The sequence below is a fragment of the Hakea prostrata genome, chromosome 7 (assembly GCF_041222555.1).
Source record: "Hakea prostrata isolate BN-2017 chromosome 7, UWA_Hpros_2, whole genome shotgun sequence".
NCBI classification, from domain to species: Eukaryota; Viridiplantae; Streptophyta; class Magnoliopsida; order Proteales; family Proteaceae; genus Hakea; species Hakea prostrata.
The window spans coordinates 51,054,312-51,079,763 of NC_142606.1; the positions used below are offsets into that span (position 1 = coordinate 51,054,312).

A 25,452-nucleotide genomic window follows, 5' to 3' on the forward strand; every position below is an offset into this window, starting at 1 on the left:
GCCAAAGGTTAAAAATTAAATTTTTGGTATCCAATAGCCTCAAGCTTCATCTGGGTCCTTCACCAACTTAAGAAAGGGCTTACCTGAATTTATAAGACCTTCCAAAGGTGTCAACATTGTATTCTTGGTCCGCCTTTCCAGTCAAACCTCATTCAAGTCACATCATCTTCCAACTCACTCAGGGTTTCCATACTAGGATCTTCATTATCAACCTCCATTGGTTCTAGGTCAAACCTAATAGGTTCAAATTTGGATGGCCCACAACTGTTTTCTTCCTTCATTTTAGATCTTCGGATCTACATTATCGATTTCCGAATTAGGGTTAGGTGGGATTTCACATTCATCACATTGGGTTGCAATTAATTGTGATGGTTCAGTTTGCTTGCCTGCCATTGGTTCATGTCATGGGGGATATTGAGCAAGTGGAAGAAACTCTACTACTGAGGTACTCTTTGCTATTGCAGGCGGTTGTGCTTTTCCCAGTTTATACGTATGCAATTGATCGCAACCCGACTGGGTATGCGATACACTCGTCAACAAGGTTATTCTTGTGTCGAAATTTGTAGTGACTCCACTTAAGCAATTCAACAAATTGTTCGTCCTGCTGAAGCATTATGGTCAACTCATGATATTCTGAAGGATATTTGGGGAATACGACTGCTGTTTTGCCATTGTGTTCTTATACATCATCTCAGGGAGGTTAAGTCAGCCGCTGATTACTTGGCTGGTTTAGTTTCAGGCGATGCGGAAATAGAGCTTCAAGTTGATCATTTTTAAAAAAAAATATTAAAGCACCTGTTTAACGAAAAAAAAAAAAAAAGAAGAAGAAAGAAAGAAAGAAAGAAGAAAAAGAAGAAAAATAAATAAGGGGCGCCACCAATGCGTATAAATAGCGCGGGGTTCGGGGACATGGGAGACTTTTGGAGGGAGTTTGCAAGAAGAGATTTCTACATAACAGAAACAATCTTTTTGTCTTTCCCTGTCGCTTTGTTTTCTTCCGTTAGATTACTGAAACCGTCATGGCAGAGAAGTTCACACAAGAGGAAATTTCAATGTTCAAGGAAGCTTTTAATCTCTTCGATAAGAACGGAGATGGTAGGTTTCTCTAATTCTCTGTTCTTTTCTCTTTTGTTGTTTCAACTGCATTTAGTTACTGCAATGCTGCATTGGCTTTATCAGACTATAAAACTGACTTCATGGTGAAATGCTGGTGATTTGTTTATCTTGATTGTTATTTTCCTCAAATTATAGTTTCCTTCTTTTGCTTTCTTGATCGTTCATTCTGCGTAACCTAAGCCTTTAATCTCTTGACTGTCTTTTTGCCATTGGATCACTAGTACTGAGGGTGATTTTGAACCTCAAGAAGATGCATGCCCCAATCAATTCAAGCTACGCATTTTCTTTTCGTAAAGAAAGATTTAATTTATTCATCTATTTGTTTATTTTCTAGTCGGGAAGGTTAAAAGAAGATCCCTTATTTTGAATCCTTTTGGTTCTTACGGTAAAGTGAGAACTGTCTTTGATTCTGCTATTCCTGGAGCATTTATTTAAGTCATTGCTCATCAAAGAAGTTTCAATGCCCAAGGAAGGTTTGGAGTGGCAAGTCACTCTGAGGGGATGAACATTTGCACATCTGGAATATGTAGAATTTTGACGGTCCAATTTAATCTATAATGATTTATCGGATGGGATCCTGTTCTCACACTGGTATTAAGTAGAGCATCTGGTGATTAAGGATATGCAGTTTTTCATAATGATAAATGCAAATGTCATGTTTGATAATATTTGTTTTGTTATTAAGAAATATCCTCATCATTTAATTGACAGATGGTGGAACAGGGTTACCCAAGGTTCTAAAGATTCTGAATGTACTGATTTGACTCAGAACAGACTGACCCCAGTACCTATTAAACCCTGATTATTAAAAGACTAAGTCTGGCTGATTTAGATGATACAAATATGAAAAAATTAGAAGAGATTGATCCTTTACCTGATTCTGAGTGTAAATCTTGGGGTAACCCTAAGTAGTTGAACTGAGTAATTGTCTAGTACTCCTGTCAGGTCATATTTTAAATTTAGTCCAGTTGGTATATCATATTGTAAGGTACTGAGGAATCTAACTCTTAAGTTTCTCTCCTGTGGCAGCATATGAATCTAGCTTTATTACTGTATATTATTCATAAAAGTTGAAAACAGAATAAATTGTAACTTACACCATTTATAGAATGATGCACAGTGTGCATTCCTCATCCTTATCAGGGTGATGAAAGATATTGGTTGAGTGGTTCAGTCATGCTTCTTTACTTTCCCCTTTGTGCTAGCTGAAACTAATGGATTTATTAGCATAGGTTTCACAGTGAAATGGAACCCAAAGTGTTCGCTAAGCACCTGAAGAAGTGCCTGTTTTGTATTACTTATGGCATCTATAATGCAATATAATCAATTCAAAGTATAGTTAGAAATATCAATTAAATTTGATACAATTGTGCTGCTAATGATCTAATACGAGAAAACATGTTATAGGTAAAATAGGCGTGCAATTGGTCAGGCTTCTAAGAACTCCAGCTTGACCTTAGGTCTTTTAGTTCAACCCTGGTGCAGCCAACAAAGGTCAGGCTGGGACATTGTGAACTATGTCCAGCCCAGCCACCAACATGACCTTGCTTAACCATTTATTAGACCAACCTGGGTTGGGTTGGCTGTGATTGACCCTGGCTGATGCATCCTCAATAAGATTAAGGGCCAAACCAATATCTTCAATCATAACCAGCCAAAGTGGCTTTGGTTGTTGTAAAAAAAGTCACTGTTTAGGACTAATAAGGTAAAAGGTTAAGGCTGAGATTTTAAGGGATTGAAGAGTAAGTATGGGCATGGATTTGATTTGATTTTAAGCACGTCCTGTGAAGTGGTCAATGGTTTCCTAAATTTTAAGTTAGTTTTGGGTGTGTGTGTGTGGGGGGGGGGGGGGAGGGGAATATGGACTAATGGTCCAAGGCGCTACGAAGGTCTTTAGGATCTGAAAGGAGGGCTATGAAGGGCTGTAACCAGGATTTCCCCTTCATTTTTTTTTTTTGGAAGGGGGGGGGGTTGGTGGGGGCTATGAAGGTTCCTTTAAAAGGTTTTCAAAAACTGGTGAACAGAGACTAGAGAGTAGAGACTAAACTCAAAGAAAAACTTCGGATAATCGGTTCACTTAAAAAGCATTGGTTGTCAACAGTCAGTTACCGATTTATAGAGCATAGGCTATTTCAGGAAAAAATAGAAACTAGAGTTTGTTAAGTTACTTGGTTAATATTATTAGCAATAACCAAGTAGGAAGTTAGTAAAATTAAAATTAGAAATCACACTTCACCGACTATACTAGGCAGCTGTTGTTGTTACTATATTGATGTCAATGTTCACTTGCTGTAAAATGCATCATCTTTTGTCTTAAGTTCTATTGCTAAAGTGTGAATTCATTTATAGGTATAATCTCAGCTGAAGAGTTGGGTTCTGTGATGAGATCCTTGGGGCAAAAGCCAACTGAAGCTGAACTCCGAGGTATAATCAAAGAGGTTGATGCTGATCAAGATGGAATGATTGATTTCCCTGACTTCTTGAACTTGATGGCAACAAAAATGAAGGTGAGTTTAATGCTGGCATGTTGCCTTGTAATTAATGTACATTTTACTACCAGCTGGTTTGGATCACTAAAAGTTTATCAAAGGCTTTTCTTTTGGAATGCAATTAAATAATGATAGGAGTTATTTAACAGCTCAACTTCAGTTAGTAATCCTTCTGGGCAGAGTACAGATTTTGGGAGCATTTGCTAACTGAAGAGGGAGTCTGTGTGTGAGAGAAGCATTGATGAGATGTACCGTGCGATGGCTAGTTTATTACACAGCTAATTTAGCACAGCTAGTTAATGACTAGTCTATACTGCCTGGATCACATATAGTTTACCAGCTAAGTTTATGATGTTGATTAGCAGTTAACTATATGTTGTCTCAGAATAATAGATTTGTTGCAAGCAATACTCAGCGTCAGTCTCTGTAACAAGGAACCACTCTTTGTATCATAGCCTATTTGATTGAGAACTAATACTATTAAGTTTAGTTCTGTGCAAATTCAGAGGGAGAACACTGAAATTAGCTCAATAATTAATTTGATTATGTTGAGAAAGTCTCCAAGCTACAAGATTTATTAGTTGGCTCATCAGCTGCAAAACAATGCTGTCTTTCTGTTAGATAAAAACTTGTACCATCATAATCTCTCCACTCGTTGAGCGTCAAAACAGTGCTGTGGTTCTGTTAGATAAAAACTTGGACCATCATAATCTCTCCACTCATTGAGCATCTTGCATAATAGAACAATGCAGACATCTTGCCTGATATATTTTCCCCATTTGTCTCTGGAATACTTATGCTCCTTCATATTCTTTCTTCCACTATTTAAGGACCGTGATTATGAGGAATATTTAATGGAAACTTTCGAGAGACTTGACAAGGACCAAAGTGGTTTTATATCACCTGAAGAGGCAAGACTCTTTATCATTTCCTTTTCTATGTGATGCTTGCATCTGTCTCCTGCACCTCCTCCACCATCCCAACCCACAACCCATCCCACCAAAGAGCAAAAAATTTGTCCCCCACGATACAGTTCCGAGGGCTTTCTACAAACTGCTGAGACCTCTGCATATTCATGGATAGATTTCAATTTTTTTTTTTTTTTTTTTTGTTGGATTTTGAGCAGCTGTGGCAAGTGATGACCGATCTGGGGGAAAATGTGACTGATGAGGAAGTGGCCAAGATGATTCAAGTTGCAGATCTTGATGGTGATGGCCAAGTCAATTACCAGGAGTTTGTGAGGCTTATGATGGTGAGTTTAAATGGTGGCATGTTGCCTTGTAATTAATGTACATTTTACTACCAGATGATGGTTTGCATCACTAAAAGTTTATCAAAGGCTTTTCTTTTGGAATGCAACAATTAAGTAATGATAGAGAGTTATTTAACAGCTCAACTTCAGTTAGTAATCCTTCTGGGCAGAGTACAGCTTTTGGAAGCATTTGGTAACTGAAGAGGGTGTCTGTGTGTGAGAGAAGCATTGATGAGATGTACTGTGCAACGGCTAGTTTACTACACAGCTAATTTAGAAAAGCTAGTTAATGGCTTGTCCATACTGCCTGGTTCACATATAGTTTACCAGCTAAGTTTATGATGTTGATTAGCAGTTAACTATATGTTGTCTCAGAATAATAGATTTGTTTCAACCAATACTCAGGCGTCAGTCTCTGTAAATAGGAACCACTCTTTGTATCATAGCCTATTTGATTGTGAACTAATACTATTATTAGTTCTGTGCAAATTCAGAGGGAGAACACTGAAAGTAGCTCAATAATTAATTTGATTATGTTGAGAAAGTCTCCAAGCTACAAGATTGATAAGTTGGTTCTTCAGCTGCAAAACAATGTTGTCTTTCTGTTAGATAAAAACTTGGACCATCATAATCTCTCCACTTGTTGAGCATATTGCATAATAGAACAATGCTGACATCTTGCCTGGTATATTTTCCCCATTTGTCTCTGGAATACTTATGCTCCTTCGTATTCTTTCTTCCACTATTTAAGGACCATGATTTAGAGGAAGATTTAATGGAAACTTTCAAGAGATTTGACAAGGACCAAAGTGGTTTTATATCACCTGAAGAGGCAAGACTCTTTATCATTTCCTTTTCTATATGATGCATGCATCTGTCTCCTGCACCTCCCTCCACCATCCCAACCCACAATCCACCCCACCAAAGAGCAAAAAATTTGTCCCCCACGATACGCTTCCGAGGGCTTTCTACAAACTGCTGAGACCTTTGCATATTCATGGATAGATTTCTTTGCTTTTTTTTGTTGGATTTTGAGCAGCTGCGGCAAGTGATGACAGTGTCTGGGGGAAAATGTGACTGATGAGGAACCGGCCAAGATGATTCAAGTTGCAGATCGGATGCCGATGGCCAAGTCAATTACCGAGGAGTTTGTGAGGCCTATGAAGGTGAGTTTAAATAGTGGCATGTTGCCTTGTAATTAATGTACATTTTACTACCAGCTGATGGTTTGCATCACTAAAAGTTTATCAAAGGCTTTTCTTTTGGAATGCAACAATTAAGTAATGATAGAGAGTTATTTAACAGCTCAACTTCGGTTAGTAATCCTTCTCAAGAGTACAGCTTTTGGAAGCATTTGCTAACTGAATAGGGTGTTTGTGTGTGAGAGAAGCATTGGTGAGATGTCCTAGTGCAGCCGGCTAGTTTACTACACAGCTAATTTAGAACAGCTAGTTAATGGCTTGTTTATATCGTCTGGTTCACATATAGTTTACCAGCTAAGTTTATAATGTTGATTAGCAGTTAACTATATGTTGTCTCGAATACTAGATCTGTTGCAAGAAATACTCAGCGTCAGTCTCCGTAACAAGCAACCACTCTTTGTATCATAGCCTATTTGATTGAGAACTAATACTATTAAGTTTAGTTTCAGTGCAAATTCAGAGAGGAGAACACTGAAAGTAGCTCAATAATTAATTTGATTATGTTGAGAAAGTCTCCAAGCTACAAGATTTATAAGGTTGCTCATCAGCTGCAAAACAATGCTGTCTTTCTGTTAGATAAAAACTTGTACCATCATAATCTCTCCACTCGTTGAGCGTCAAAACAAGTCTTGTGGTTCTGTTAGATAAAAACTTGGACCATCATAATCTCTCCACTCGTTGAGCATCTTGCATAATAGAACAATGCAAACATCTTGCCTGATATATTTTCCCAATTTGTCTCTGGAATACTTGTGCTCCTTCATATTCTTTCTTCCACTATTTAAGGACCGTGATTATGAGGAATATTAAATGGAAACTTTCAAGAGATTTGACAAGGACCAAAGTGGTTTTATATCACCTGAAGAGGCAAGACTCTTTATCATTTCCTTTTCTATATGATGCTTGCATCTGTCTCTCCGCACCTCCCTCCACCATCCCAACCCACAATCCACCCCACCAAAGAGCAAAAAATTTGTCCCCGACGATACGAGTTCGAGGGCTTTCTACAAACCGCCGAGACCTTTGCATATTCATGGATAGATTTCATTGTTTTTTTTTGTTGGATTTTGAGCAGCTGCGGCAAGTGATGACAGGTCTGGGGGAAAATGTGACTGATGAGGAACTGGCCAAGATGATTCAAGTTGCAGATCTGGATGCTGATGGCCAAGTCAATTACCAGGAGTTTGTGAGGGCTATGAAGGTGAGTTTAAATGGTGGCATGTTGCCTTGTAATTAATGTACATTTTACTACCAGCTGATGGTTTGCATCACTAAAAGTTTATCAAAGGCTTTTCTTTTGGAATGCAACAATTAAGTAATGATAGAGAGGTATTTAACAGCTACCCTTCAGTTAGTAATCCTTCTGGGCAGAGTACAGCTTTTGGAAGCATTTGCTAACTGAATAGGGTGTCTGTGTGTGAGAGAAGCATTGGTGAGATGTCTTGTGTGCCGGCTAGTTTACTACACACCTAATTTAGAACAGCTAGTTAATGGCTTGTTTATATGCCTGGTTCACATATAGTTTACCAGCTAAGTTTATAATGTTGATTAGCGGTTAACTATATGTTGTCTCAGAATAATAGATCTGTTGCAAGAAATACTCAGCGTCAGTCTCTGTAACAAGCAACCACTCTTTGTATCATAGCCTATTTGATTGAGAACTAATACTATTAAGTTTAGTTCTGTGCAAATTCAGAGGGAGAACACTGAAAGTAGCTCAATAATTAATTTGATTATGTTGAGAAAGTCTCCAAGCTACAAGATTTATAAGTTGGCTCATCAGCTGCAAAACAATGCTGTCTTTCTGTTAGATAAAAACTTGTACCATCATAATCTCTCCACTCATTGAGCGTCAAAACAAAGTCTTTGTGGTTCTGTTAGATAAAAACTTGGACCATCATAATCTCTCCGCTCGTTGAGCATCTTGCATAATAGAACAATGCAGACATCTTGCCTGGTATATTTACCCCATTTATCTCTGGAATACTTATGCTCCTTCATATTCTTTCTTCCACTATTTAAGGACCGTGATTGTGAGGAATATTTAATGGAAACTTTCAAGAGATTTGACAAGGACCAAAGTGGTTTTATATCACCTGAAGAGGCAAGACTCTTTATCATTTCCTTTTCTATATGATGCTTGCATCTGTCTCCTGCACCTCCTCCACCATCCCAACCCACAACCCACCCCACCAAAGAGCAAAAACTTTGTCCCCCACGATACAGTTCCGAGGGCTTTCTACAAACTGCTGAGACCTTTGCATATTCATGGATAGATTTTACTGTTTTTTTTTGTTGGATTTTGAGCAGCTGCGGCAAGTGATGACAGATCTGGGGGAAAATGTGACTGATGAGGAACTGGCCAAGATGATTCAAGTTGCAGATCTGGATGGTGATGGCCTAGTCAATTACCAGGAGTTTGGGAGGCTTATGAAGGTGAGTTTAAATGGTGGCATGTTGCCTTGTAATTAATGTACATTTTACTACCAGCTGATGGTTTGCATCACTAAAAATTTATCAAAGGCTTTTCTTTTGAATAGCAACAATTAAGTAATGATAGAGAGTTATTTAACAGCTCAACTTCAGTTAGTAATCCTTCTGGGCTGAGTACAGATTTTGGGAGCATTTGCTAACTGAAGAGGGTGTCTGTGTGTGAGAGAAGCATTGATGAGATGTACTGTGCAAAGGCTAGTTTACTACACAGCTAATTTAGAAAAGCTAGTTAATGGCTTGTCCATACTGCCTGGTTCACATATAGTTTACCCGCTAAGTTTATGATGTTGATTAGCAGTTAACTATATGTTGTCTCAGAATAATAGATTTGTTTCAACCAATACTCAGGCGTCAGTCTCTGTAAATAGGAACCACTCTTTGTATCATAGCCTATTTGATTGTGAACTAATACTATTATTAGTTCTGTGCAAATTCAGAGGGAGAACACTGAAAGTAGCTCAATAATTAATTTGATTATGTTGAGAAAGTCTCCAAGCTACAAGATTGATAAGTTGGTTCTTCAGCTGCAAAACAATGTTGTCTTTCTGTTAGATAAAAACTTGGACCATCATAATCTCTCCACTTGTTGAGCATATTGCATAATAGAACAATGCTGACATCTTGCCTGGTATATTTTCCCCATTTGTCTCTGGAATACTTATGCTCCTTCATATTCTTTCTTCCACTATTTAAGGACCATGATTTAGAGGAAGATTTAATGGAAACTTTCAAGAGATTTGACAAGGACCAAAGTGGTTTTATATCACCTGAAGAGGCAAGACTCTTTATCATTTCCTTTTCTATATGATGCTTGCATCTGTCTCCTGCACCTCCCTCCACCATCCCAACCCACAATCCACCCCACCAAAGAGCAAAAAATTTGTCCCCCACGATACAGTTCCGAGGGCTTTCTACAAACTGCTGAGACCTTTGCATATTCATGGATAGATTTCTTTGCTTTTTTTTGTTGGATTTTGAGCAGCTGCGGCAAGTGATGACAGGTCTGGGGGAAAATGTGACTGATGAGGAACTGGCCAAGATGATTCAAGTTGCAGATCTGGATGCTGATGGCCAAGTCAATTACCAGGATTTTGTGAGGCCTATGAAGGTGAGTTTAAATGGTGGCATGTTGCCTTGTAATTAATGTACATTTTACTACCAGCTGATGGTTTGCATCACTAAAAGTTTATCAAAGGCTTTTCTTTTGGAATGCAACAATTAAGTAATGATAGAGAGTTATTTAACAGCTCAACTTCAGTTAGTAATCCTTCTGGGCAGAGTACAGCTTTTGGAAGCATTTGCTAACTGAATAGGGTGTCTGTGTGTGAGAGAAGCATTGGTGAGATGTACTGTGTGCCGGCTAGTTTACTACACAGCTAATTTAGAACAGCTAGTTAATGGCTTGTTTATACTGCCTGGTTCACATATAGTTTACCAGCTAAGTTTATAATGTTGATTAGCAGTTAACTATATGTTGTCTCAGAATAATAGATCTGTTGCAAGAAATACTCAGCGTCAGTCTCTGTAACAAGCAACCACTCTTTGTATCATAGCCTATTTGATTGAGAACTAATACTATTAAGTTTAGTTCTGTGCAAATTCAGAGGGAGAACACCAAAAGTAGCTCAATAATTAATTTGATTATGTTGAGAAAGTCTCCAAGCTACAAGATTTATAAGTTGGCTCATCAGCTGCAAAACAATGCTGTCTTTCTGTTAGATAAAAACTTGTACCATCATAATCTCTCCACTCATTGAGCGTCAAAACAGTGCTGTGGTTCTGTTAGATAAAAACTTGGACCATCATAATCTCTCCGCTCGTTGAGCATCTTGCATAATAGAACAATGCAGACATCTTGCCTGGTATATTTACCCCATTTATCTCTGGAATACTTATGCTCCTTCATATTCTTTCTTCCACTATTTAAGGACCATGATTGTGAGGAATATTTAATGGAAACTTTCAAGAGATTTGACAAGGACCAAAGTGGTTTTATATCACCTGAAGAGGCAAGACTCTTTATCATTTCCTTTTCTATATGATGCTTGCATCTGTCTCCTGCACCTCCTCCACCATCCCAACCCACAACCCACCCCACCAAAGAGCTAAAACTTTGTCCCCCACGATACAGTTCCGAGGGCTTTCTACAAACTGCTGAGACCTTTGCATATTCATGGATAGATTTTACTGTTTTTTTTTGTTGGATTTTGAGCAGCTGCGGCAAGTGATGACAGATCTGGGGGAAAATGTGACTGATGAGGAACTGGCCAAGATGATTCAAGTTGCAGATCTGGATGGTGATGGCCAAGTCAATTACCAGGAGTTTGTGAGGCTTATGAAGGTGAGTTTAAATGGTGGCATGTTGCCTTGTAATTAATGTACATTTTACTACCAGCTGATGGTTTGCATCACTAAAAATTTATCAAAGGCTTTTCTTTTGAATTGCAACAATTAAGTAATGATAGGAGGTTATTTAACAGCTCAACTTCAGTTAGTAATCCTTCTGGGCAGAGTACAGATTTTCGGAGCATTTGCTAACTGAAGAGGGTGTCTGTGTGTGAGAGAAGCATTGATGAGATGTACTGTGCGCCGGCTAGTTTACTAGACAGCTAATTTAGAACAGGTAGTTAATGGTTAGTCTATGCTGCCTGGTTCACATATAGTTTACCAGCTAAGTTTATAATGTTGATTAGCAGTTAACTATATGTTGTCTCAGAATAATAGATTTGTTGCAAGAAATACTCAGCGTCAGTCTCTGTAACAAGGAACCGCTCTTTGTATCATAGCATATTTGATTGAGAACTAATACTATTAAGTTTAGTTCTGTGCAAATTCAGAGGGAGAACACTGAAAGTAGCTCAATAATTAATTTGATTATGTTGAGAAAGTCTCCAAGCTACAAGATTGATAAGTTGGTTCTTCAGCTGCAAAACAATGTTGTCTTTCTGTTAGATAAAAACTTGGACCATCATAATCTCTCCACTCGTTGAGCGTCTTGCATAATAGAACAATGCTGACATCTTGCCCTGTATATTTTCCCCATTTGTCTCTGGAATACTTATATGCTCCTTCATATTCTTTCTTCCACTATTTAAGGACCATGATTCTGAGGAAGATTTAATGGAAACTTTCAAGAGATTTGACAAGGACCAAAGTGGTTTCATATCACCTGAAGAGGCAAGACTCTTTATCATTTCCTTTTCTATATGATGCTTGCATCTGTCTCCTGCACCTCTCTCCACCATCCGAACCCACAACCCACCCCCCCAAAGAGCAAAAAATTTGTCCCTCATGATACAGTTCTGAGTGCTTTCTACAAACTGCTGAGACCTTTGCATATTCATGGATAGATTTCATTGTTTTTTTTTTTGTTGGATTTTGAGCAGCTGCAGCAAGTGATGACAGGTCTGGGGGAAAATGTGACTGATGAGGAAGTGACCAAGATGATTCACGTTGCAGATCTGGATGGTGATGGCCAAGTCAATTTCCAGGAGTTTGTGAGGTTTATGCGTCTTAGATGAAGGCTGCTGGTGGCAGTTAATAGTGAGTTTGAAGATAGACTGAGCCTCTAATGTGTATGTCATAATCCAGCAGCTGTAATTATGCCAAGACTACCAGTTGTATTCTATCTCACTTGTTTTTTCTAGGTCAGAGTTGTATTTTCTCAGCTTCAGAATTCCCAATGTATAGACCTGCTGTAATATCTCCTATGTTGATCTAGCATACTGCTACATCCTCTCTTTTTTTCTATCATATGTTTGCATTCCCGATTTTCAATTTATATGTCGATTGTATCCCGAAGTTAGAATAATGGGTTAAGTTTTGACTCAACAGCTAATATATTTTCTGAATTTCTGTCTTGTCCTCTAATTTCAAGTCCATTTCATTTAGACTTTTAGGAGAGGTGAAAAAAATGGAAAAGGGGTCAGTTATGATGGAGAATGATTGTAATAGAAATTTTTTTTAGGGAGCATAAGTGCAAAGGTTTTAGGGACAATAGAAATGAAATGCCATTTACAAGGGTTAAACCCATGACATCTCCACTGAGAAGCATGAATCTTTACCACTCAACCAACCCTGTATTGGCAAGACAAATCTTTTTTGTATGAACTTAACTTTTTGAATGCTTACAAACTAAGAATATTTGGCTTGCGGTTGTGCTTTTTCTAACATCTCTTCTTACAAATGAATATGTGCTACTGCTTGGAGGATCTAATCGTTGTGTGTAAATGGTGGAGGATCAAATCGATGTGTGATAGTAGGGCAGCATACGTTGGTGACCTGTTTGTTATCACCTCAAAGATTACTTATACAGCCAACACACTCGCAAACAAGTTGAAGAGAGTCTCAATGGAGAGGTAAAGAGGTTTATAGATTATTGACGACCAGGTGCATTGCAACGTCGTGACATGGCGCCTATTCACTTTACGCATTGACACTCGAGATTTCAGGGGTGAACATTTACATGATTGGATGGATTTTGTTCAAACCAGATTTAGAGGTTATGAGCATGGGTCTCATATTAACCAACTATGGAGTGCTATGATTTGGTGCATATGGAATTCTAGAAATACATGTGTATAAAGGGTTGGAGGTTTCAATTGGACATACTATGACAAGTTCTCTTTCTTATTTGCAGATATTCAAAACCATGTTTACACTACTTTGGTTGAGAGAAATTTGGTAAGCAAATTTCACTTCATCCAGCTGAGGACAGGGATTTTTTCCAGGTCTTTGTTGATGGCTCATGGGATAACACTTCGAAGAAGGGTGGCAGGGGATGTATTCTCTGGGATTCGGTTGGGTTTTTTGTTGCAGCTCAAAGCAAGTTTGGACTAGGAGGTTTGGCAGTGGCTATAGAGTTGGAAGCAATTAGAGATGGTTTACTACTCGAGAAATCCTTGGAGATTTCAAACCTTCAAATTAATTCTGACTGTTTAGATGCAATTTCTGCTCTGCAAGGTCTTTCCTCTTCACTAGATTGGAGGAGTCTTAGTTTAGTTTCTGAGATTAAGAGGTTGTCCTCCTATTTTCAGCATGTTTTTTTTCATTACATTACTAGGGAAGGTAATTTGTTTGCAGACTTTCTTGCTAAAGGAGCTTCTAGGTTCTCCTTGGTTCGGTCTTGGTGGAATGTTCCACCTCTGTTTATCGTTGATACTTCTTTGTTATTATCTAGGTCCCCTAGTTTGTCAGATTTACATTAATACAAATTTTAGTGTTTGACCAAAAAAAAAAACAGAGCCCAAGGCAATGGCTTTGCTTTTGTTTAATGCAGAAAAAATTATGACCTATACGCCATCACAAATTACATGTAGTGAGATGTTGGTTAGCTGACCATACGAGCACATCATTAACGAGAAGTAACCCCACGAGCCGGTCTCCACATCATGACTTGCCATGGGTTTCCAGTCATATCATCTTTCATAACAATGAAAAATAAATCAGTAATGGGTCTACGGCTAGTGCATGCTAAGGGTCTTTTTGCTCATCTACTCATCATGCTCCTCAAGGCTAAGGACCACTCATCCTCAAGTCCCCTCTTGTGTTGGGTTAGCAACCTAACAACGCTATTGACATTCCTTAGGACCCTCCCTCAAGTCCGGTCTCATGTAGGGAAAGTCCCCTTGTTTGCCACAAACGGTATGCCGATGTCACCTCACAACAACACACACTTGGCCATCACTCTTCCATTTTTCATCTTCTCACCACTCTCATACTAAAAAGGAAGTTCATACCAGGGGTAGCTCCAACCTCAATTAACCCATTGGTAGAAGAGTAGCACTTTCGGTATATGGATTGATTCTTTTTGTTGTTTTCCAGACTTAAAAGTCCTTATTTCATGTGAAAGTCACTTGCACTTGGTCTTGGGTTGGAAGTTGACTGTTATGTAGCAAGTACGATAATTGACCCCTACCGACCTTTTTGAGCATAGCTCCCTTGATGCTAGTCCAATCAACTCGATTATTTTTGCATCACTCTCTAGACTTTAAGGGCTTTATTGCATGTGAAGAATAACTGTATAATTCCATATGTAACATTTCCTAATTTGGGTTAGAACATGACCATTATGCTGCTAGCAAGGAAATTCTTTGTCGAGTGTACCCTACATCACACCAAGGGGTTAGGAATCTAGAGGGGGTATTACCACGGAACATTGTGTCGGCGACATCGCCGTGTCGCTAAGGGCTAACACAATTCCACCCAACGTGTCACATCCTCCCAGCCGGTACCCTAACTGGTATACCCGAGAGTGTGATCCACAGCCCTAAAGATCAAGTTTAGGAACGATCATATCCATTTCGCACAATAACATAATCAAAAGCAAGAACAAATCATAATGTTCAAGTAATTTATAATAAAAGTCAAGAAAGGATCTCAGAAGGATCACTAAGAATATCAGAGTGCGAAAACATGATACCAAATCAAAAGACAACTGTAAAGTATAGCGGAAATATACTCCACAACATATGCGAAAGGTAGATCGAAATCTAAGTAAAGCTCTAAGCTAATACAAGTAAAGTAAAAGATAAGTCTAGAAGAAACAAGAGAAATCTAATCCACATCTTCAGTCGGCTCTTCTTCATCTTCAGTCTTCATCTTCTTCACCTTGCCCTTCCTTATATGGACCGTCATCATATTTCAAACCTGCAGAGAAGTCTAACAACGGATATGGTACAAAAGGAGTGAGTTTCGAAAGAAACCCAGTAAGGCAGTTAAATCCATAATAACATAAATGGCAGGATTTCAGAACAAACATAAATGCAGTATGGTATGAGACAAACAATGAATGTATGAATCTAACTCTATGTATGCTGGTCTCTATTGGCAGACATGCTTTAAGTCATAGCACCATACTTCTTTGGGAAGGTCTCATCACACAATGCCTTTGGGGGGGGGGGGGGGGCCGGGGGGGGGGCCGTGCCACCCCCCCGCGGGGGGGGACCCCGGGGGGGAGGGGGGGGGGGATGTGATCCACAGCCCCGAAGATCCATAGTTCAGGGACCACATAATCCACATCGACGATAATACAATCATGAACAAATAATAATCATAAACTAACAATGAATGATCATGGAATTCAGAAATAAGGTGTCAGACATAATCAGAGTGCGGAAATAAATATCAAATCAGATAAATTAAGAAGGCAAAGGCGTGAATCCACTCCTTCACCAAACGGAAGTGAGGTCAAAATCTAGTTAAGTACAAGTCTCAAGTTATAAAGGTAAGTTAAAGTTATTACAATTCTTCTAAGTATACTGTCACAAAAGAAGGGGTAACTACTCATAAGTCTCCTCCATAATAAATATATCTTCTTCAAAGTTGAGGACCATGGAGACCCAACATGACTGCTCCCATACAACTCCGGGGCTAACCCCGGTACGCCCGGTAATCTTCTTCGTATGGTCACCGAAGTCTTCAACGTAGCCAGCCTTCGGATGGTAGTATGAGGTATCTGGGTCCGCCTCGGGAGGGTGCCATCGGAGTAATCACCGTAGAATAGCCTAACAAAATATTGCAACAGAAAAGGAATGAGTTCAAAAGAACTCAGCAAGGAAGTTATCCCACCACACATAAACCACAAGATAATCATAAAATGATGCGGATGATATGAGGCATATAATGCAATATGACTTTATTCTAAGTATGCTGGTCATCTATGGTAGACATGCTTTAAGTCATAGCACCATACTTCTTTAGGTAGTCTCAGTCACTCATCACCGGGGGAATTGGGTCCCGCATCCCTCTCGGACAAATCCATGGTTGGGGTTTCGGTCACCGCTCTCTCACATCACCGTTTGGTCTAAGTATTGGCGCATGTCAGGGTATAGCCTAGCCCAATGCAAGTCATCTACTTAATCATATCATGCCAGTTCCAGATACTTCCATTCCTCCCCTCTCGGGATCCTTTCCGGTATCCTTCACACTAGAGTCACGGATATTACTCACCGGACTCATCAACCCTATTGGTCATCCACAAATGGTAAACGGGAAGCTCTCACGTCCCTCTCACGGATCATTTCACCGGTCTTGAGTGCCCGTGAGCCCAAGTCTAGCCATTTGTAACCCTACCAATAAATGACCCCTTTCGGGTAACCGTAATGCAATTTATGTCCTCTCACGGAGTGGATACCGGTCTTGAGCGCCCACAAATCCACACTACTACCATGGGTTGTTCGGTCTCAATGCCCTTCCGAATCGGGTCTGATATGATAGGGACATCCTAGCCATACATCTAGACAAATCCTATGCATGTCATTCAATAACCCGGAAAGCGTCAATGGACACCTTCGGAGAACATCCCATACTATTCCCTCCGATGTCCAAGGACGGAAGCACCAGTAGGGTACCCCTCAATCCCAAGTTATACTTAAGCAATCACATGCCCAAGTTCATCATATCAGTTCACAAGATACAACGTCATAATAAACATTCAATTCATGACATTGACATAAGTCATCATATATTGAAATTGATAAACATGATAAAACATTGAAGTAATATAATGTAAACACAAAGCTACTGTTAAAAGACATATGTAGCAAGTCTAACACGATAAGAATATGAAATAGAAACTATATTTACTAGGTTAGGAATACCAAGTCAAGATTTCCATATCCTAGGTAATTACATCGATAACTATCCTTACCTTGAATCGGAGAAGAGAATGGTCCAAGATCACAAGCAGTGGCCCAAATTGTCTTAAAGTCCTAAACAAGCATATATGAAAGGTTAGAGAAGAAATCAGAACAATCGGAGATCAAACGAATCGGAACCGGGCAAAAGTTGCTGACAAGAACTCTATTGGTCGATACATTTGGTCGATAGTATCGACCAATAGTATCGACCAAATCAATTCCGGGACAGCAAGCTGGCTTTTCGGATTCTTGCCCAGATTTGGTCTTCCGGGTCTCGGATTGACATGAAACTTGGAGGATAGTCTAAGCACAACATGGGGACACTAATCATCAAGAAACTTTTATAATCCAATGGTCCATTTGGAAATCCCTAAATTGACATATTAAAGTTAAGAGTTGTAGATCATGGCATTGGCTATATCTCAATGCAAATTAGGGGAAAACATGGGGGATTAGGTAGGGAATCGTTTAGAAGTAACATGGAGCACATATGCAAGGTATAGATTAGGTTAATCATGAGCTTCATCTCAGTTTTGGTAAATAAAGCAAGTTGGTAAGCAATAAATCATGGAAATGTGTAGTCAATGATCATGAGGTGAATCAATCATAGTCATATCGGTGAAAACATCATTGTATGGGGTTTAGAAGGTTCATGGCAAGGTGTATGCAAGGTTGCAGCACCTTGGCCATGGTCCCAACAGTAAAATAGAGAAAAGATGAGTGAGAAAGTGATTAGGAGAGAGAGTCATACCTTTAAAATGGAACAAGAAAGTAGGAATGAGTGGTTGGCAATGATTGATGAAGAAGATGCTTCACCACTACCAAGGAGGAGTTCTTGGGAGGCTCTCTCACGTTCCCAGATGTTAAAACCGCGAGAATAGGGCTCCAGTCTCGAGGAATAAATAAATAGAAAAGAATATTCCAAGAATCTTTAAATGCGGGCTCAAGAGAGACTTGTTGGTCGATACCTTTGGTCGATGGTATCGACCAATAGTATCGACCAAAACAATCTCTGCAGAAATTTTACAGAATAGTTCAGCAACTTTAGGTGCGGACTTGGAGGGCTATACAAGGTCAAATTGCATGGGGTTTTCTCCTACAGTTCACTTAAGAGGTCTAGTTTCAGGGAGTACCTTCGGATTATGCACAGGAGTCCGTTTGCTATTTCAACTGTCTCGCTCTTCATCAGTGCGCAGATTCTAACTTAGCACTGGTAATGTGCTCAAGGAAGGAGCAGCATCATCAATGTCCATAAACTGGAGTCCCGACATTACATCATCAACCAGTAGGGCCCATAAGTCCCTCCTACCACCACTTCGGGTCTTTGGACCTACAAACATAACAATGATCGGGTCGGGTCAAGGTTAGGTAAAAGCTGGATTTTACATTCCATGGCTGGGGGTTAAGTCACCACTCTCTCACATCACCATTGGTCTAAGTATTGGCGCATGTCAGGGTAAAGCCTAGCCAAATGCAAGTCTTCTACTTAGTTACATCAAGTCAGATCCAGATACGTCCATTCCTCGCCCCTAGCAATCCTTTCCGGTATCCTTCACACTAGAGTCCTTATAGTCCCTGACTACGGACTCATCAACCCTATTGGTTATCCACATATGGTAAACGGGAAGCTCTCACGTCCTCTCACGAGTTGGTTACCGGTCTTGAGCGCCCGTGAGCCCAAGTCTATCCATATGCAACCCTACCAATAAATGGCCCCCACAATGTGATTCCTGTCCTCTCACGGGTTGGTTACCGGTCTTGAGCGCCCACAAATCCCCATTGCTACCACGGGTCGTTCGGTCTCAATACCCCTCCGATTAGGGTCTGACATAACGGGACATCCTAGCCAAACACTACTAGACAGTCCTAAATATGTCATCCAACAGTTTAGGAAGGTGTCCAGAGGGCATCTCTGGAAACATCCCATAATATTCCCGTAGTTGTCCAAGGACAGAAGTGTCAAAAGGACACCTCTCCTTCCCGAACCATACTTAATCAATCACAATCACAAATCAATCATATCATGTACATTTACAGTATATAGAAAATATACCATAATAAGATCCATCTCATATACAGTTAACAATTAAAGACATTCATAAACTAAAGAAAGCAAGTAAATAATACAACTGTAATTGAAGTAAATACAACAGTAATATATTCATAAAAGAATCTAATTATGGTAACAAATCCGAAAGATTCTAATATAGAAACTAAAATCACACAATCTATGCTATTATAGAAGTAACCATCCTTACCTTATATAACTTGAAGAGAATCTCCAAGGATCAAGGAGAATCTTCCTAAACTTGGCAAGAAGGTCCTAAACAAGTATATATATCATATTAGGAAAGAAACCTAGAAGGAAAGATATCAAAACATCCAAAACAGACCAAATCTGGAGTTGCTGTACTCATTGGTTGATTGGATTGGTCTACTATCTCAGTCGACCAACAGAGACAGTGGCCTACAAAATCAGAGTTTTAAGAATAAAGAACCGAATTTGGTGGTTCAAAAGGGTACCAAACAAGGGGGAAACTACTATGACAATATCCTAGTATATAGAGGACTTCAAAACACTAATCAAATCAAGTCTTCAAGTTACAAATTAGGAAACAAAAGTTACCATAATTAGATCAATCATGGTTCTTGAGGAATTCATAGTAACAATCATGGACAAGAACGATAGGATGATGGATCATTGATTTTGATAAAGAAATCATGAAAAGCATGCATAGATCTTCAAGAAAAATAGATCTAAGACTGAAGAACATGAATCTAAATAAGGAAACAAAACTTACCATAAATGTATCAGTTATGGTTTTCAAAGAAAGCATGGTATGATCAAGAAGAAAGAACTAAAGACTGACAGGTTACAACTCTTGTAAAGAAAACACAGCGATTAACTACTAATATGATCAATAAAACAGATCTAAGAAGATCAGAATTTGAATCAAAAGATGAACAAAGACAAGATCATGATTTAGATCATGATTCCTTCAAAAGCTTGCATTGATCATGATTAAGATCATTGCATTAGCCATTAATCCTTAGGAAGATCATGAGGGATGAGTAGAGAGATGTTTGCAACAGAGAATGCAGCATCTTCTCTACTGTGTCAGCCCAAAAAGGAAAGAAAAACAGAGATGGAGAAGAAGAAGAGAGTGTAGTCATACCTTTGATGCAAGAGGAAGAAGATTACTTGAGTTCTTGTGAGGGATCAACCAAGGATGCAAGGAAATTGATTAGAATGGAGTTCTAACTCGTTCCAGAGGCTTAGGAGGCAGAGGAGACGAACTAATCCCGAGATTGGACTTAAATAGAGCAAGAAAGACCTAAATCTAGAAAACAGATCTCATTGGTCGATTGGATTGATCTACTAGCCCAGTCGACCAATCAGTCGACCAATGGAGACATCAAGGTACAGATTGCACTGTTTTGGTCATAACTTCTTCGTTTGAAGTCCGATTGATCCGAAATTCGAAAGGGAACTTCACACAAGCATAATAAGACTATCTAGCATGAATTGGGAATCATCCATGGTCCAAAAATCAGTGCTTTATTACTTGGGAACATGAGTTTCTAAATTGGAAACAACATGGTTCTCATAGCAAACTCACCATGGATTCAAGGGAAGAATTAGAGAGAACAAGGCTTCTCTCTAATGGAATATCAAGAACATATCAGAGGCAAGAATAACTAAATAGAAAATCAAAAGAATACTAATCCTAGAATGAGAGGAATCAAAAATAGAAACTTACTAGAATGCTTATATCAATGGTCAACATAGAAGGCTAAAATGGCTAGAAATAAAGGGGAATTGATTCAAGGAGATGAAATACATTGGAACAGTAGTAAGGCTAAGATCAAACATGTTAAACATTAATTAGAAAAGAAGCTACAGTAGAATGATCATGCTGTCCAAAACTCAACCAAAATCATTGAAGAATTGAGGAGATTCACCATGTGGTTTCAAGGAATGCATAGAGTGATTGGGAGTTCACTCTAAGACATAAGGAGATTAGAGAATAGGTAGTTATAGTAGTGTAACACCTTCTCCACAATCAAAACATCAAGATAGAACAGTAAGAAGAAGAAAAGAGAGAAGAAGGAGACAGAACATTGAAATCAAGGTCCAACTTCAAGATGTAACATTAAACTAACCTTTCTTCACCCAAAATAGATAGGGTGTCCTAGCTAGGTTTGGGCTGGATTTCACACAACGACTCAATTTATTCAATAAATCAACGATATATTGCCGAGAAATCGGCAATAAATCGTCAACGATTGATTTTTTTGACCATTGGAGATATATTCATGGGCGATATATCACCAATTTTGGTTATAAGAGGGAAAGTCGAGGAAAATATACATTATAATCAGAGTGTGAAAAATGATACCAATTGAATAAATCAAATGTAGAGTATAGCGGAAAATCTCTCTACAAAGGCAGTAGAAAAGTAGCTCAAACTAAAAAGAAGATTACAATTGTTTCCAAAATAGAAAGTAAAGAAGTAAACTAAATCTAAACTAATCTCTTCAAACTTAAACCAAATTCTTTTAAAAGTAAAGGTCTCTATATCCAAGTATCGTTGTACGAGTACATGAGTACGACTAATCTTGATACGCTCCTTCGTCACCTTGGTAGTCTTCACAGTCGTAGTCACCCATAGCCGGCACCTTGGGTGTAGTATGAGTCATCCGGGGGCAATCTCATATGTTTGTCCATCATAGTCATCAACATCTGTAGATAGATCTAACAAAGTTGTTGCAAAAAGGAGTGAGTTCAAAAGAACTCAGCAAGGTAGTTCATTCCACAATAACACATATAACATGATAGAAGAACATGTAAGATACAGTATGATATGAGACAGACATGCAAGTATGCTTCTAACTCTATGAATGCTGGTCTCTAGTGGCAGCATGCTTTAAGTCATAGCACCATACTCCTCTGGATAGGTCTCAAATCAATCTCCCTCAACCATCTCGGTGTCTTGGGTTCTCCGGTGGTAATTAAGTCCTACATCCCTCTTGGACATTCCATGGCTGGGGTTTAGGTCACCGCTCTCTCACATCATCATTGGTCTGAGTATTGGCGCATGTCAAGGTTAATCCTCGCCTAATGCAAGTCTTTTACTTAGTTATATCAAGTCAGGGTTAGATACTTCCATTCCTCGCCTCTCGTGATCTTTTCTGGTATCTTTCCCACTAGAGTCAATGTATCATATGGCTACAACCAACTTGGACTACGGACTCATTAACCCTATTGTCATACAAAAATAGTAAACGGGAAGCTCTCATGTCCTCTCACGGGTTGGTTACCGGTCTTGAGTGCCCATGAGCTCAACTCTAATATTGCAACCCTACCAATGAATGGCCCCCACAATGTGAATCATATCCTCTTACGGGTTAGTTACCGGTCTTGAGTGCCCACAAATCCCCATTGCTGCCACGGGTCACTCGGTCTCAATTCCCTTCCGAATCGATCTAATATAACAGAGACATCCTAGCCAAACATTGCTGGATAAGCCCTAGGTATGTCAACCAATAACCAGTAAAAGAGTCAAGGGGCACCGTAGGAAAGCATCCCATACCACCTCCACTTGTCACATCCACCCAGCCGGTACCCTACCTGGCATACCCGAGTGTGTGATCTATAGCTCCAAAGATCCAATATCAAGGAAACCAACCTCCCATATTTACAATAATATAATCACGAACAAGACATAATCAATATTATATTACATTAACAGAGAGATGAAAATAAGATTCAAGAGAATAACAATATAATCAGAGTCCAGAATGATACCAATATAATAATCAATGTAGAGTGTAGCGGAAAATCACTAAACATAACATAGCGAAAAAGTAGATTGAAAGTCAAAAGAAAGATTACAATCGGTTCCCAAAATGAAAGGAAGTAATCAAAACTAAACTTGTGTCTCTTCAAACCTATAGTGAACACTTCTAAAGGTAAAAGTCTCAGAGTCCAGATAACACGTAACAAGCACGTGAGTATGACTAATCCTGACGCGATACGTCTTCACCCATGAATTGAGACTTTCATAGTCACCGTAGCCACAACTTTGGGAGTAGTATGCATCATCTGTTTGTGCTTCATAGTGCTGGCCTTCATAGCCGTTAGTACCTGCAGGATAATCTAACAAAGATATTTGCAAAAAGGAGTGAGTTCAAAAGAACTCAACAAGGCAAGTTATATCCATAGTAACATAGTAAAACATGATTTCAAAACATACATGATGCAAGATGATATGAAATAGACAATGCATGTATGAATCTAACTCTATGTATGCTGGTCTCTATTGTCAGACATGCTTTAAGTCATAGCACCATACTTCTCTGGGTAAGTCTCAAATCACTCTCCCTCAACCATCTTGGTATCTTGGGTTCTCCGGTGGTAATTGGGTCCTACATCCCTCTCGGACATTCCTTGGCTGGGGTTTAGGTCACCGGTCTCTCTCCATTGGTCTAAATATTGGCGCATATCAAGGTTAAAACCTAGCCCAATGCAAGTCTTCTACTTAGTAATATCACATCAGAATCAAATACTTCCATTCCTCTCGTCTCGCGATCCTTTCTGGTATCCTTCTCACTAAAGTCAGCGTATCCTATGGCTACAACCAACTCGAAGTACAGACTCATCAACCCTATTGGTCATCCACAATAATAAACGGGAAGCTCTCATGTCCTCTCACGGGTTGGTTACCGGTCTTGAGCGTCCATGAGCCCAAGTCTACTACTTGCGATATTACCAATGAATGGCCCCCACAATATGATCCATGTCCTCTCACAGGTTGGTTACCGGTCTTAAGCGCCCACAAACCCACATTGCTACCACAGGTTACTCTGTCACATCCTCCCAGCCAGTACCCTAACTGGCATACCCGAGAGTGTGATCCACAGCCCCGAAGATCAGGTATTGAGTAATCAACCTCCCACATAAACAATAACATAATCATGAACAATAATAATCGATGTGCAACAGATAAACTAAAGATCCAAATAAGGAGAGAATACACCATGTATATGATCAGAGTACGAAAGATAATCAGAATGTCTAAATCAATAAGTAAAGTGAGGCGGAATCCCACTCTACAACCAGTGGAAAAGTAGTTCTAAAAGAAAAGGAATAAGATAAAATCTAATCCCAATAGCAGGTACAATAGGTAACTAAATTATTCTCAATCTTCTAGACAACGTCTCTATAAGTATAAATCTCAAAAATGGCACAAGGGCGCTTCCACTCTATGGTCGGACTAAGCATCGTACGGAGCATAACCACCAGCGGAATCTTTAGTGTAATTGTCGTAACCGCAATCACCTTCCTGGAGATATGCCTCTTCTCCTTGCGCTTCTTCATACGAGCAGTCATGATACTCAGAACCTGTAGAGTAATCTAACAAAACATTGTACAAAAGGAATGAGTTTCAAAGAAACTCAGTAAGGCAGTTAAACCATAATAACATAAATGGCAGGATTTCAAAACAAACATAAATGCAATATGGTATGAGACAATCAATGAATGTATGAATCTAACTCTATGTATGCTGGTCTCTATTGGTAGACATGCTTTAAGTCATAGCACCATACTTCTTTGGGAAGGTCTCATCACACATCGCCTTTTGGTAGTGGGTCCGGCATCCCTCGGGAAATTCCATGCCTGGGGGTTAGGTCACCGCTCTCTCACATCACCATTGGTCTAAGTAATGGCGCATGTCAGGGTCAAGCCTAGCCAAATGCAAGTCTCCTACTCAGTTACATCAAGTCAGATCCAGATATGTCCATTCCTCGCCCCTGGCGATCCTTTCCAGTATCCTTCACACTAGAGTCCTCATAGTCCCTGACTACGGACTCATCAACCCTATAGGTCATCCACATATGGTAAACGGGAAGCTCTCACGTCCTCTCACGGGTTGGTTACCAGTCTTAAGCCCCCGTGAGCCCAAGTCTATCCATATGCAATCCTACCTATAAATGGCCCCCACAATGTGATTCCTGTCCTCAATACCCATTGCTACCACGGGTCGTTCGGTCTCAATACCCCTCCGATTAGGGTCTGACATAACGGGACATCCTACCCAAACACTCCTAGACAGTCCTAAATATGTCATCCAACAGTTTAGGAAGGTGTCCAAAGGGCATCTCCGGAAACATCCCATAATATTTCCGTAGTAGTCCTAGGACAGAAGTATCAAGAGGACACCTCCCCTTTCCAAACCATACTTAAGCATACACAAGCA

The 25,452-nt window shown here is 39.4% G+C and overlaps 2 protein-coding genes across 2 annotated transcripts; both read left to right on the forward strand.

Annotated features, from left to right (window-relative positions):
• The first annotated feature begins 872 nt into the window (after positions 1-872).
• LOC149011333 (calmodulin-like) lies at positions 873-9,142 on the forward strand. The gene is made up of 7 exons (XM_089162627.1): positions 873-1,095; positions 2,085-2,087; positions 3,466-3,623; positions 5,609-5,689; positions 7,135-7,260; positions 8,370-8,495; positions 8,990-9,142. Exons 1-7 carry the CDS (start codon positions 1,020-1,022, stop codon positions 9,140-9,142), a joined length of 723 nt encoding a protein of 240 aa, XP_089018753.1. The 5' UTR covers positions 873-1,019.
• Positions 9,143-9,249: 107 nt separating this feature from the next.
• LOC149011334 (uncharacterized) lies at positions 9,250-11,801 on the forward strand. The gene is made up of 3 exons (XM_089161981.1): positions 9,250-9,660; positions 10,768-10,893; positions 11,649-11,801. The coding sequence occupies exons 1-3, from the start codon at positions 9,493-9,495 to the stop codon at positions 11,760-11,762; spliced, it is 408 nt and encodes a 135-aa protein (XP_089018107.1). The 5' UTR covers positions 9,250-9,492; the 3' UTR covers positions 11,763-11,801.
• Positions 11,802-25,452: the final 13,651 nt, after the last annotated feature.

What these genes read in the sequence shown, in the direction of transcription:
- LOC149011333 (XM_089162627.1), top strand. Translation starts at nt 1,020, where the DNA reads ATGGCAGAGAAGTTCACACAAGAGGAAATTTCAATGTTCAAGGAAGCT. An exon ending in AGTTTGTGAGGGCTATGAAG is followed by an intron (nt 7,261 to 8,369) that starts GTGAGTTTAAAT and finishes GATTTTGAGCAG; the next exon opens with CTGCGGCAAGTGATGACAGA. An exon ending in AGTTTGGGAGGCTTATGAAG is followed by an intron (nt 8,496 to 8,989) that starts GTGAGTTTAAAT and finishes GTGCAAATTCAG; the next exon opens with AGGGAGAACACTGAAAGTAG.
- LOC149011334 (XM_089161981.1), top strand. Translation starts at nt 9,493, where the DNA reads ATGGATAGATTTCTTTGCTTTTTTTTGTTGGATTTTGAGCAGCTGCGG. An exon ending in ATTTTGTGAGGCCTATGAAG is followed by an intron (nt 9,661 to 10,767) that starts GTGAGTTTAAAT and finishes GATTTTGAGCAG; the next exon opens with CTGCGGCAAGTGATGACAGA. An exon ending in AGTTTGTGAGGCTTATGAAG is followed by an intron (nt 10,894 to 11,648) that starts GTGAGTTTAAAT and finishes CCACTATTTAAG; the next exon opens with GACCATGATTCTGAGGAAGA.